Source organism: Habropoda laboriosa, unplaced genomic scaffold, assembly GCF_001263275.1.
Source record: "Habropoda laboriosa isolate 0110345459 unplaced genomic scaffold, ASM126327v1 scaffold84, whole genome shotgun sequence".
Lineage (NCBI taxonomy): Eukaryota > Metazoa > Arthropoda > Insecta > Hymenoptera > Apidae > Habropoda > Habropoda laboriosa.
Window position 1 is genome coordinate 1,155,751 of NW_017100202.1, and position 14,223 is coordinate 1,169,973.

Here is a 14,223-nt window from a genome sequence, read left to right on the forward strand (position 1 = left end):
TTACAGGCTTGACTGACTGCGAGCGAGATAACATTGGCGCAGCAATGACGCAGACCTAGGCGTAGGACCATCTATACCGTCACTTGTAGAATCCAAACTTACTGGCTCTTGTAGAGAATTTACTGTAATCTACTGTAGAGTCAGCAGAATGATATTCGTATAAGTGCTAACCTTACGAAAAGTAACAACTTGCCTGAATTATATCACATCGAAATCATAGATTTCACTGTAGAATTGATTGATCGTAAGAGCAAAATGAATCAATAACTTAATACTTGAATAGATAAATTTAACGAGTAATTTACATGAGGTATATATTGAAAGGGAAGCGACTTTATCGACCGAACAATAATTACAGTATCCAGATACAATTGAAGAAAAAGTAAATTCTATACTTACACTTCTTTCGATTCAAGATTCAATGTTACAGATCCAGCCACCGCGTCGCCATATTTTAAATACGAAATAAAACCAATCGCGACGAACATCGCTCCAACAATCACCATTCCCACATTTAGGACACCCAGTGGCTTATTGAAATTGCTAGGTTTCTTCATTTCATTCTTCAGCGGTAACACCTGAAATGTAACAGAAAAAAACGATTAAAACGGAATATACATCGAAATATTCGAAGTAACACCGCAAAATTTCTATTTTAACAAATGCAAATATAACATAATTTCCAATAGTCTGCTACCACGTCAGAAACAGTTGCGCAAATCTCGAAAGGTAACTTACATAACCAATTCCATTTCTTTATCCGATCTTCTTCTTTTCTTTCTATCTTTCTTTCGATTCTTTATTTCTATCATCGTGAATATTCAAAAACTATAAAATACTTTGTTCTACTTAAAACATCGACGATCTTCTAATTCCCCTAAAATACATATTCATCGCGAAATAGCAATCGTAAAACTATTTTCAGAAGATTCTCTATTCCCTCGATTAGTTCTCAACTACCGTTCGTGCGCAGAAACGAAACCTTGGAAGGTAATTTGCCGACGTTCGATGTTGTCAAAATCGGCACGCCGCGCCGTTCTCTCTAAAAGTCTGCTTCTTATTAGAGAGAAAATGACGAAGCGACCGGTCGCCAAATTTATAACTCGTTATATAAACGCTGGTAAGAAGCACGTACAGACGCGAGACGGCTTACCAAAGTGATACCCTCGAAAGAATATATCACAGTGCCAAAGAACAGGGGCAGCTCGTGCCAATCGGCTATGTACCGCCTCTCGCGAATCGGCGGCAAATCGTGGCACATTATATACATGGTGGCGATGTAGCCCGCCGTGACCAGGAAATTCGCCATCGACGAAACAGGTACCAGGTACTTGAGGTTTCTGATCCACGTGCTCAGCATTATGGGGATCAGGATCACAGCCATGTGTTCGTGAACGCTCATCTCGATCCCGTACACGTCCAACACCTGTCGGCAAGATCGATTTTTGTTTTTTTTTTCAAATTAATCATTCGATAGTTCTTACATCTAAAACATCAACATTCGTGGAAATTTGAAAATTAAATAATAATATCTTTTCATTTTTGTCTTATCTTCCTGATTGCTTTACGAACACTCTCTGATAATATCAGGTTTTCCACTTACGATGTAAACCACTCAAAAGCCAAAGTGATTAACCACTTTTTGACAGTCTACTAATTTTAGCAACAAAGCACATACTTGGTGTTTGATTCTTCATAAATGACCAAAATTTGATAAATTTAATTTGACGGAGTTGGTCACTTTGGCTTCTGAGTCGTTCATGTGTCATCGATTATATTAGGTACATATCGTAGATGCGCTAATAATTCGAATGAATTCAAAGGAGGTTCCAATTCAGAAGACTAAAACATTCCAACTTTATTCTTTCATTTTTCACACTTCTTTGCCTAAAATATAATTGTAAAAAAATTGACACAGAATCCAAACCAGAACCTTCCCTCGCTATCATTACCGAAAAAAGAAACAATCGCGCTAATTATCTCGAGAAAGAAAAGAAAGGGTAATAGCTCACCTGCTTCATATTCTTGGCAATGAAAACGAAATAAACGCAGCAAAATCCAAGTTGCGTGATACATAAAAATATATTAACCAATTGTCTGGAACAAAGTGACGGATGGCAGTATAAATCATGTGGAAAGATGCACAATGGAATATATACGCGAAACAAAGAAGAGAACAAAAGACGGAGAAATAAAATCGTAAATTAACTCTTGCGATAATATCGTCGATTTGTCGAATAAACGTCTGGAGGTGTGCAAGCATTTCACGTAACGCTGATACAATTGTGTAGCGCATAGTTCGATGGTGTCCCTATTTCATGCTCTTCTTATTACACGTATGTGTACGTACCTCATAAACACAGAGTATTTTCGGAGTGAAAGAGGGCCGGTGGCAAAGCACAATTCCACTGTACCAGCGAATCCAGTCGAGGCACTCGGATCATTAACGCGACGCGTCACCTCTTCGTTACACTTAATCTGCGAGCAAATTATAATACCTGTATATATTACCAAGCGGGGATCTTCTCCTCGATTCTTTACATTCTATGTTATTAGTTAAAGTGTAAAGACTACATACATTTGTAATTACGTGAAATATAAGGCATGAGACACGAACGTGGAATAGATGAAGTTAATAGTTCAGATATTCTAAAGGAACACATAAGAAAATTTCAATAAATTGTATATTATTCCCAAATGATAGTGAAATTATTTCTAAAAATTAGACCGAAATTTCGATGAATTATCTTGTCGCACGTTTAAAGGGAAACACTATATATCGCTGGAAGAAGTTAGATCAGTTTCTCGTAATAATCTTGTTATACTGTATCAGCATTTCGTGTAACTTAAGAACTGATGGAAATTGATATCTGTTTGCAACCTTTAATCGTGAACGTGTTGCACTTCGTTATAATATGAAGTTTACAGCGTTTCGTTTCTTTCATTTTCTATCATTAGGAATGCAATTCAATCTTTATTTCAAACAAGATACGTAATACATTAGGTATTGCAGTGTGAAATGTCGGATTTCTAATCATTCCTAAATTAATTGCTCAAAGTGACTACTCGAGTGTCGAAAAGTTTCAGTTGTCTCGCGTTAAGTTCGTACAAATGTTGGTCATTTTTTGCTAATGTTTGTTTGAATTTAAAAAAAGAAAACGATTCTCATTCCTCCGTGAAAAATCCGACATTTCACAATACACGACCTGTAACATTCAGTTAACACAATGATTAATTATTAATTACTTCGTTAGTGCAAAAAATTATGTACAGAAAAGAAGTTTGTTTCACGTACGAGAATGTGCTGAGCATGAACACAAATAACCCCGAGGAACATCGTAAGCGGCGGAGCCAGCAGCAGTCCGGCATGCTTGAAAGCATCCCCTAACGCAAACATACCCGAGCCGACGTTACCTTTGAACAGGTGCATCATTGTTTCTAAATACCTGTAATTATTCAACCGTCATAAATAACCTTCTATATTAAATGAAACAACGCATTCGTGTTGTTATTCGATACAGTAATATTGATTTTCAGCTCCAGATTGAACTGCCCCAATTGCCTGAGCAGTCATCAACAATGACTGCACAAAGTCGCGATAAATTTCAAACTATTCGAAATTTCTTAAAATTCCATCGTCGATGTGATTTACTTGTTTGTTCGAATTTATCTCGTTTAAGATAAAATTGTTCCGATTACCTACTTAGACAACCATCAACAATGACTACACAAGGACTGAAAGAAGTGATTAAAAATTTCTATTCTTTTTTTTTTAATTTCATCGTTGATATAGTTTACTGATTTGCAATTTTTAAGGAAATTGGAATTTTCCAAGTGTTTGTAATTCTACGTTTTAAGAGTGTCAGAGGAGAGATAGTGTAATTATTTCACTTGCCGATCTCGTGAAAAATTTCTAATTATTCATCGATGTAACGGTGAACTAGAGTCAACAAAGGTTGGTACAGTTGACTAGCAAATTTCTCAAGCATTCCCGTGTCCCGTCGCGCGAGCTAATTTAAAATCACCGGCGAATGAACCGACCGACCGAGTTTGAAAACGCCCGGTCCATGCCTCTCCCGCGGTTTTACGCTTTGCATAAACATACCCACCGCTAATCTGTGGATATCGTTAATTATTCACGAGCGCGATGATTCTTCGAATAACAGAAATAAACGAGAATGGAAAGCACGCGGACGGAAATAAAGTAGACAAGAATCCCTCTTAAAATACGCGACTCGAACGACTATAAATACATATTTCTGCAGTTTTTTCGTGCCTTATGCTGACTCATAGTGTATTAAGAATACTTTCGTACCGAGAATAAGTTACGCTCGTTCCAATAAAGCTGGCAAAAGAAAAAATGAAATGAAATTTATTTCGATCGTGTTTAAGAGAAGATTACGAAAAATTTGAAAATTCGATAGACCTTCAAGCTTTACATCGAGTGTCCTTGATTACGTTCTCGCAAGAGGACGCATTTCAATGAAACGCATAATTGTGCAACCGAGTAAAATACTACTATGTCACGACAACGGCGATTCTCCAAATGAAAAGTTAAATGTGGAAATTACGCGAACCAGTGAGAACCTATGCCAACATATTTATTTCGAGATTCGGCTTCGGCTTTTGCAGTTTGGAGGAAAAGCCTAGGCCTGTGTTGCTCGTTAATCATGTTCACCGACGTTCTGTGTACATATATCTAATCGAGCCAAGGCACATCCGTGTAAAAATGATTCATCGTCGAAAAATAAGAACAAACTGAATAGCAGAACTGTTGACAGCTTCGAATTTGCCACAAATTTCTAGCAATTTTTATATCATCTTTACATAAACTTGTAGTAGGTACTTATAAAAATTGCACATAAATTTGAAGTAAAATTTAAATGACAATGCTTGGATATTGTTACACTTTATGTGACACGTTTAAATATATCGTTTTACTACTGCATCGAGAAAATCGCTGCAAGAGAATAATACTCGAGAAAATTTTTTTAAAAAATTGTTCAGCAGTAGCTGTTCATTATCCTTCGCTTACTTCCTTACGAATTGTTATACATCGTGATTTGCATTAATGTTGCGCGTGCTCGTGAATTAAGGAAATTAGCCTCGCACGTGATCATCATACATGATCCAGTATAAAACGTGTTCCCGTGTAACACGTCTGTAGCAACAATAACGCTGCAATTAAAAGAGTGGACAATTTCGTTCAGGCCGTACTTAATGCAAGATTGAGAGGAAAGACGAGTCAGAGGTTAAATATATTCAAGTCGCTGGAAATGATTTAATGTATCGCTTGGAAAGGAAACAGGAGGGTAGGAGATTTTTCGAAGGAAATTATGGAAATCACGTGGAAATAAATCGCATATCCTGGAACACGCATTTACATCGCCATGGAGCACATCAAAGACAAAGTTTAAAAATTCCAAATAATTAAAACTTTCAAAATATTCTAATAAATAATTGCAAGTCATTTGATAAATATTGTACAAAATTTGAAAAAGAAATCTAAAAAGTTTCAAATTCTAAAAATTTCGACGAAAATACATTACGATAATAGATTAAAAATTCGCAAAAATTATTGGAGCAGCAGACTAAGTACCAAATTCTACCCTTGACACGGTATAAAATAAAAAATTTAATTCTCTCTGGAAAAACACCTCTCGTTAACCACGCAAAAACGTCACAAGAAGAAAAATGGAACCAGTCATTAAAGGTTGATATACTGTAATGAGTTAACAACAGGCAATCAATGTCGCAGAATTAAACGACTCGTTAAGTATACTGTGTCTCTCGTTATCTCGATGACATCCTTGCGAGCCAGCACGGTATCGAAACGTTTTATCTGTCGCTCTTTTAAATATGTATCCTCTGGTGAATGGAACGCGAGGTTAAGAACATTTACTCGAGACGTACGGCACATATCTGTACATATGTGACGCACGATGCTTCAAGGCTCGCGGTTCTGCACTTTAATTCATCGTCACAATTACGCCGAGCAAAGAAAAAAAAAAAAAAAGGGATATTTTCCCGGGATATACAGCGATTACTTCGCAGGAAAAACGCGTTAATCATGAGATTATCCGGTTCCTTTAAGCAGAACGCTTTGAACAGCCAGAGTCCTGTCAAATTTACGTGGATCTACTTGGAAAATAATAGTGTTCGGACGTATCACGGAAAATCGCGATTATCCGTTAAATTGCTTCCTTCCTTCCATGCAGAATGTCGTCATCGAGAACACGATAAAGACGATGACGTACGTGAGAATTCCGCTTTACGATCAATTATTGCAAAAGGCACGAAATGATCTATTCTTACTCCCGATGTTACTAATTGCACGAACCTAATGCATCATTTCGCCGTAAGAACGAACAAAGAGATACACTCGTTGGAGAAATGACATCAGACCTTTGCAAAGACGTAGAACATTTTTCGAAGATACAACTGACCTGATAAAAAGAAGCAATTCTGCGTATGTAAAGAGACGTCGAAATTAAACTGTTTGAAATTTCAAAACATTAACTGGGATTTTTATGTAAAGTTACACTTGCACGTCTTTTATGTCTTTACCTTGAAACAAGAACGCTAAAACGAAATTGTTTCGAAAAAGTCGATTAAAATTAAAAAGCAAATTAAAACGGTAAATTAGAAAATTTTTTAAAAACGTATTAAAAAATTTATACTACAATTTTTCTGAGAAAATCCAGCTGTGTGTTAAACTAATTGTTGGCTGAATTTTCGTATTCCACAAATGTAGAAATAACGAAACGAATATTACTTACAAATCGCGTTAAGTATAACTAATTGTTCCACTTGCAAATCTTATCGCGTCTGACCGTCGCGAAGAAAAAAATAGTCAGAAATCAAACGGTTGTATATATTTAACTTGCGGTATTTCGTACACATTCGCAGTTCTATGAAGAGATAAAAGGAAATTGTTCGTAGGTAATGTAACTGAAAGTGACCATAGTTCAGCGGTGTGTAAGTTAAAACCGCAAGAGCGGAACCCACCTCGAGGCTGTGTAACATATCCGCAACGAAGAAGGAACGTACACACGTGAACGTAACGAAACTTATTCTCCCTTTGGTATGTCGTAACTGAATTAAATTCATCGAGCATTTCATTCGTCTGGTTGGCAAATTTATTCGAAAGTTAGCCGAAAAAAAAATTGCTTAGAAGGACGACTCGAAGGAAACGAGAATCGTGAGGTGCGAGGTAATTGAACTTACGAGGTCGGATGGTGAACGGAAATTCCATGCTCGTCGCTTCCGCCTTCCATTTCGGAGCCCTTTTCCACAGCCAGAATAGGGTCCTTCGATTGGAAGGCTCCGTACGTGCTACCATTTCTGAAAAATAAATATTTCGCACTCGTATTATTCATTATCGTAATGATATTACCGAACGAAATAATTTTTTTAATGTGGAATATGTCACGAAAGAAAAAATTACTGGAAAATAAATATTTTTCTCTCGTTTAATTACTACAATGATATTATGGAACGAAGTAATCTTCTCTTTAATATAGAATATAACAAAGAAAAAGGAAAGAATAAGTGCACAATTTAAAAAATTTGGAAACAATAAGATGATTAGTATTTACTTAATTACCATTTGTGTGCTTTCTTAATACTATGTAATGTATTATCGTTTACATAATTTCCTATATAGGTGCATTATAGGAGTTCTCTTTGTTACAAAGAGAGATAATGATTTCTACCTCGAGAAATTGCAATTATTGCAATTATGATTGCGAAAAAGAATTTTCAAAGCTTTCAAGGCTCAGAATTTACACGGGGATTATGTAAAGATCGGTATCAATGAGACCTCTAATTACCGAACATCTCTTTGTTTGAAGAAACCCGAGACTGATAGCAACAAGTGCAACTAGAATGCAGTGCCAGCGGGTTTACTTCTGTATAAAGTTACGTCCAACTTTTCCCATGAACGTCAAACCAGTTGCTCGTAAGATTTACGATTACCATAGCTCAACATCTACCGTAGACTACTCGACGCTAGTGACATCGTACACATCGAACACGTTCTACTTTCACTCGAATTGTGATGGAAGTTGAATAACGGCCAATTTGGACATTACCTTTGCGAAATTGTTAAAGTAATTGCGATAGAAGTATATAGTCGAAAAGCACGATAAGTAATGTAATAAAAATGAAGGTCCGAGAATTCGAAGTGTACGATGGAGTAAAAGAAAATTTGGAAAATGTGAAACGCAAAATCGAAGAAAGTGGTAATATAACGAAAATTTGTGAAACTTATGAAATACGAAATCGAAGAAAATGGTAATATGGTAAAAATTAGTATTTAAAGAAGTTACGGTGCACAATGAAAGAAAGACAAAAATTTGTGAACCTCGTGAAATACAAAATTGAAGAAAATGGTAAATGGCAATGAAAGAAAATAAAAGTTTGTAAACCCTGTGAAACACTGCGATACGATAAAAATTAGTGTTGAAGAAAATAAAACTTTGTAAACCTCGTGAAACCCAAAATCGAAGAAAATGGTGACGCGATTAGAATTAGTAGGTATTTAAAAAGTATGCAGTGGAAGAAAGCAACGACAAAAATTTGTGAAACTTCAAGAAATTTATGTTATCGCTTTAACAGAAGAAGTATCGATGCTAATGAATTTTTTAGCAAAATACATCGCGGTAAATGCACAATTTCCTATGAGTCACACGTATGTATGTAAAGCAACGTGAAAGTGACGGTCTAAACTGGTCTTTATTTAAAAAATCCTGTATATCCTATACACACGAACTGGCATTAACATTTTCAAGGTGAACCCCCTCTTGACCAGTCGGAAACACCTTTTTATTAGTCTGAACAAATATTTCAGACTTCCCTTCTCGGACAACCAGCAGTCACTAGGAACAGCAACAAGTTTATCACGCGTTATTTATAATTCTTCCTCGACGTGTCTGATTTTCCTTTCAAGACCCACACCACGACCGACCAGTTGGGGATTTTCAACGAAACCGTCACTACAATTAAATTAACTTCAACACTTCTGAACGTAGTACGCATCACATGTACCGCACACGCTTTTCCTTCTCAAATGGCAAATTCTGCAAAATCTCTGCGAATCAACTTGGTCCTGTGTTTCACGTGTGAAATAAAAAACAATAGAATTACCGTTAAGATAATTTCCCCCTTTGGAAATGGAAAAATTTTCGCGACACAAGGTCACTGAGAAATGTGTAACAAAACAAAAAGAAAAACAGAATAAACCGGTTTCCAGATATCCTTGAATAACGGAATAATTAACGACTGACATGTAAATTGCCATATGAGGTAATCAATGAACAGAACGTCTTAGAAATGACATTGTAACTACAAAGATACGATACGTTCTTGATATGATTACGTTTGTTCACGATTGTTGTGGATATTGTTAATTCAGAAAATTACGAAAGCACAGATAAGAAATAAATAATCCAGGAGGATAGGAGATATCGATTGTGCAAAGGAGATCTGAGCCTGGTTAAAAGAGGAGGGAAACCTCGATCATTGTTCGTGCAACCTCATTTCCATGTAATCGTCGCTCCTCGTGATGATAAAACGCGGACTGTCAGGTGAAACGCCGTGGTAGTTTCGACGCAGGATCGAAGAAATATCGTTGGATGCCAACGAGCTACGTCACTTTTTGGCTCCGGTCTTGCCGCTGAAGAGGGAACATGTATATAAAGACAGCGAGTTTCGCAATTTGCCCGTTTAATGCTAACTATTTAGTCCATTCCACCGACTATTTCGGTGAACGGTGAACTGGATAAAGCCATGAAAGTTATCGCTGATAACGAGTACGACGATCACGTGGAATTAAACGACAGCGAGAAAACGGACGAAAACATTGTGCAAATGTAGAGCACAGAAATAGAACAAAGGAAAATAGGAATATTAAAAAAATTTGTAAAAATGATAAGTAAGGATATCATTTTTGGGAAAATAAAATAACAGATAGAAATAAGAAAAATTTGTGAAGATACCTACTAAGGAAATTAATCAAAATATTAAATAATAAATAAGGACACTATTTTTTTGCAAAAATAGACCTGTAAATTTGTCAAAATTGGTGAAAATTTCTGATAGTAAATGAACGTCAAAAAATGAGGAAAATATTAACAATCTTATAATAATAAATACAACATGTTTACAGAAGCGTCAATAAAATTTGCAAAAATATTTGCAAATAGATTAAAGTATACAACTGCAGATGTTAGGAGTTTATGATGAGGACGATTTGTAAAAATATTCAATTGGTCCGATCAACAGATTCTAAACAGTTTTAATTCAAAGGAAAAGTTTCATTGGTTGGCTGTTCGAAGCTTGCGCAGGTGTGCTACTGTAATAAATTCATAATTAGTTCTTGAACAATCTGCAGTTACGCAACGTTGCAGCATAGTAAATTATCGAATCGACACGACGACGTTAGTCGAGGTAATTAAACTGTAGGCGGTGTAGTTAATGTGCGTGAAAAATTCAATATCATCGTGCGACACGGTTTAAAAGGTGAAAATCCAGGTATCCCAGACAGCTTGGTGAATAATAATTAATCGACGTCTATTAGAAAGCAAATCAGTATTTACCTGTGAGGTTCCTTCAGCGAATTTTCGTCACCACGCAAAGAATTCCTCTTCCCATTGGGGTTTTTGTGCATTTCCATCTGCAACAATAATTATGGGAAGCTAATTAGTACTCTGAAATATTATACGAAAATATTACACTATTCGTATTTAATATAATCGTATTTATGATTATTTTTTAGTATTTTTCGACCATTTGTAGCAATTAATTATAATAAAAAATATACAATTATCGAGCATTTCATTGAATGACACGGAGATATGGAGAATGAACAAGACACACGTGGAAATCGTTGCCAAAATCCCGGCAAGTCATCTTTCGTCCACTTAAAACTCACATCACGCCTTACAATTGACTTTGTTTTCCTTATCTCGTGGTAAAAACAGCCAAAATTCCGAAGACATTCGAGAAACAAGCAAAGAGTTACATAAAAAAGAAACAACGTAAATACCTCTTTATGTTTTTGCATAAAATACAGCCGAACTGAAAAAGCCACTTGACTACGAAATCCAAAAGTATAAAAATGGATACTATACAAGCAAATCGGTTCTACATAACATAACGTGAATCAAGCATCTTTTTTCATAAACCATATACAAAATGATGTTGATCGAACAAAGTTTTACGTGAATTTTCTTCGGAAAAAGAAATTTCTCTTTCTAAGTAAAAATCTGTAAACGAAAATTTTCATCTTGGACGAATATTTCCAGAAGTAGAGTGTGGTTTATTATTTAGAATGAAAGAAACAAAGTATGAGATCACTTATTGTTAGTGTACGTTTCGTAACGTGTGAAAATGGAACTTTTCAAAGAAAACAATCAAATTCCTAAAATATCCTCCCGAGTATTCCATCCGTGAAATAAAAAGGCGATTTGCTAATTAAGCTCTGAACTGTGACATAACCGGCGTTTTTCTTCTACAAACAGCCGATCGAGCTGGGGTCGCGCAAAGTTCAATGGAAGATACTGATCAGACGACATAGTTTCCCACGAAAACGTGACCGAACATCTGTCACCAGGCTCCGTTTGGTTTTCTCCGGTAATATTCCGCTCTGTTAACGAACCGCCTCTGCGAACAGGCGGCTTGCAATCGGCAGAAAACGTATAAATGATTTCTATGCTTTAGATCGAATGCAACTCGAGGCAGTTTCTCGTGTGAACATTTATTAGCTGTTCGATGAATAACTTTTGAACAATAAGAGAAGGAAATTAGAAGTGCATTGCAATTCTTCTTTTCGTTGAAAATTTTTTAGGCAATTGAAATTTAATAAGAAATGGAAAACATATTGATAGCAAACTTCTTTAAACCTTTATTAAAATTGGCAATTATTTTGAAAGGGAGAACATATTTTTGATGGGAAAGAACTCGCGAGGCATAGTAACGTTAAAGACCTAACTGGAGATCTAAAGAATTCTATGAAACCCAGTGAAGAAAATAACACTTTGTCAAATTTCTCAAATATGAACTATTCGCTGAATAAAAAAAGAAAGAAATATTAGAAATTTCTAATATTTAATACTTAAGTGCCAAGAGAGCAGTGAAAAAAGGATCTATAGATCCTACCAGAGTTCCAAATCAAGAATTCTATGAAATCCTCTGATAAGAGTTGATTTACTTACATTTCGGATTCCCTAAACATTCAAAATGTTTAATATTTGAAAGTGAACGCACGATCGATCAAAGATGCAGCCAAAGATCATATCTAAGATTGCATAAGTATCATTTCATCGCTCCAATAGCGAAATTACGAAACTGCAAGAGTATAACTCTTCAAGAGTGGAAAAAAAAAGAAAACACTTTATCAGTTAATGTAAAATCAGCTTTGCGCTAATTTAATCTACCAACTGTGCCATTTGTATTAATTTGTTTTTTTTTTCTAGATAAAATCAGTGGAAACGGCGATTAGTCCTATAGATCGGGTAATATTCCATCGCGAAGATTTCGCCACGAAAGGAAATGTGCCAATCGCAGGGCCACGACTGGGAGAGCCTGTGTCATTGATTGACTTCTTAAGTAATCCATGCGTGGTTGCAAGCAGATTGAACTCCTCTGCTGAGGGGAGACACGCGGAACAGCGAGAAATCGCCGGGCACACGCGTTATACACGCCACGTGTACACGTGCCAGCAATAACAAACTGATTTATTCGTCGATTCTAGAAGGCTCGCGTGTATCGCGGATCTGGAGTGCATGGAATTTCTCATTCGATTGACTCGATCATCCTCGATAAGTGGTTCATTCTTTTTAATGTATAGCCGATGGAAGAAACACAGCGGGGCCGTAAATTAAAGCGTTAATACGTAGCATTTCGGATCAGTATACGCAGCATTTTACGGTCTCGATTTTGACTGAATCAAATTGCTGACTTGATTGAGATTTGGAACACTTGTCTTCTGTCCACGCTAGATGCTAGATCATGCGAACGTTCACGCCTACCGACCTCACTGTTTCTTAGACCGACTATACGTGACAACGATCGATGCAGAATGCAATTTTTCGAGATGTGATTTGGAGTATAGTTGGATAACGATGCAACGTTAAAAATAGGGATATCATAGAAAAGTGAGTGAAAAATTTATTTGTTATTTTCAATAAATAAAGTCTGTAATGGAAATATGAAAAAGTATAAAAAATATTTTTACGCTCGTGTTCTTTTAAGAATTACAAAATATGTGATAGAAGAGTGAACGAGAAAATATGAAAAATATTAAATGTTTGCTTTCAATTATTCTTTTGTTTGCTGGTAAAGTTCACGTGAATATGGAATAAAAGCTTTAATTGGACCGTGTTGCGACAATATTTCTCTTCGTTATTTGAAACACAGAAGATAAAGACTTTTTATTAGTCTTTACTAATAAATTATTATTAGTCTTAGTAGCATATACAATTTTGTTGTTTACTTCCTTAATTAGCTCATTAATTCATCAATTCCTCCATTAAAAATTTCATTCACGCAAAGTCATCGCATTTTATCGTATCATTTGTAATTATCGTTCGTAACCATGTACGTAGATCTTTTATCAAACTACGTTATTACCGTCTATTTCAAGAATGTTAAGTATTCCATAATTTCCATCCTGATACACCCGATATCTTGTCCACTGCTAGTACGTTTTACTAGAATAATTGTCCAATTTGCACTCACGAAATGACACAAAGTAGTAAAACAACCCATCTGCTACGTCTGTGCAATTACGTCGAACAAAACAAAGTATCCGCCGCTGTTGAAACTGCTGTTAATACCGAAGACCAACAATTTTTACACGATCTTCTAGAAATTCTTCAATCTTGTCAGAAACTAAAGAATGACAACACAAAGAAAACTTCTCTCCATCAAAAACTAAAATTTCCCCAAAAAATTCTCTAATATTAAATTTAATTACAATATTACGATTTCAATATAATTACAGAACAGTAAAAATCTTTAGTTATTCCTCAGAAAAAAATGCAGATAAAATTGAAATTAAAGAAATCTATTGAAAAATAATTAAAAAAAATTAAATTAAAATTCTCGGTGTAAAAATTTATCAACTCCAAAATTTGATTTTATTTATAAAAATCCAAGCCTGAGATCGAGACAAGATGAATCGTTTTCCCCGTTTCAGATGACTTTGTCTTATTGCCGCTC

At 35.6% G+C, this 14,223-nt stretch overlaps 1 protein-coding gene across 3 annotated transcripts in view; it reads right to left on the reverse strand.

Annotated features, from left to right (window-relative positions):
- The window catches only part of LOC108570440 (proton-coupled amino acid transporter 1), a 33,097-nt gene that overhangs the window by 7,696 nt on the left and 11,178 nt on the right, over nt 1-14,223 (reverse strand). For 2 of the 3 annotated variants that reach the window (XM_017932301.1, XM_017932300.1), the window contains exons 2-8: nt 10,599-10,675; nt 7,228-7,344; nt 3,296-3,446; nt 2,351-2,478; nt 2,013-2,097; nt 1,154-1,426; nt 400-578 (exon numbers count right to left, since the gene is read on the reverse strand). In XM_017932301.1, coding sequence (XP_017787790.1) covers nt 400-578; nt 1,154-1,426; nt 2,013-2,097; nt 2,351-2,478; nt 3,296-3,446; nt 7,228-7,344; nt 10,599-10,675 — 1,010 coding nt within the window. Of the gene's footprint in view, nt 1-399; nt 579-1,153; nt 1,427-2,012; nt 2,098-2,350; nt 2,479-3,295; nt 3,447-7,227; nt 7,345-9,535; nt 9,555-10,598; nt 10,676-14,223 lie in introns of those variants that run through there. The other variant, XM_017932302.1, reaches the window with a different exon arrangement.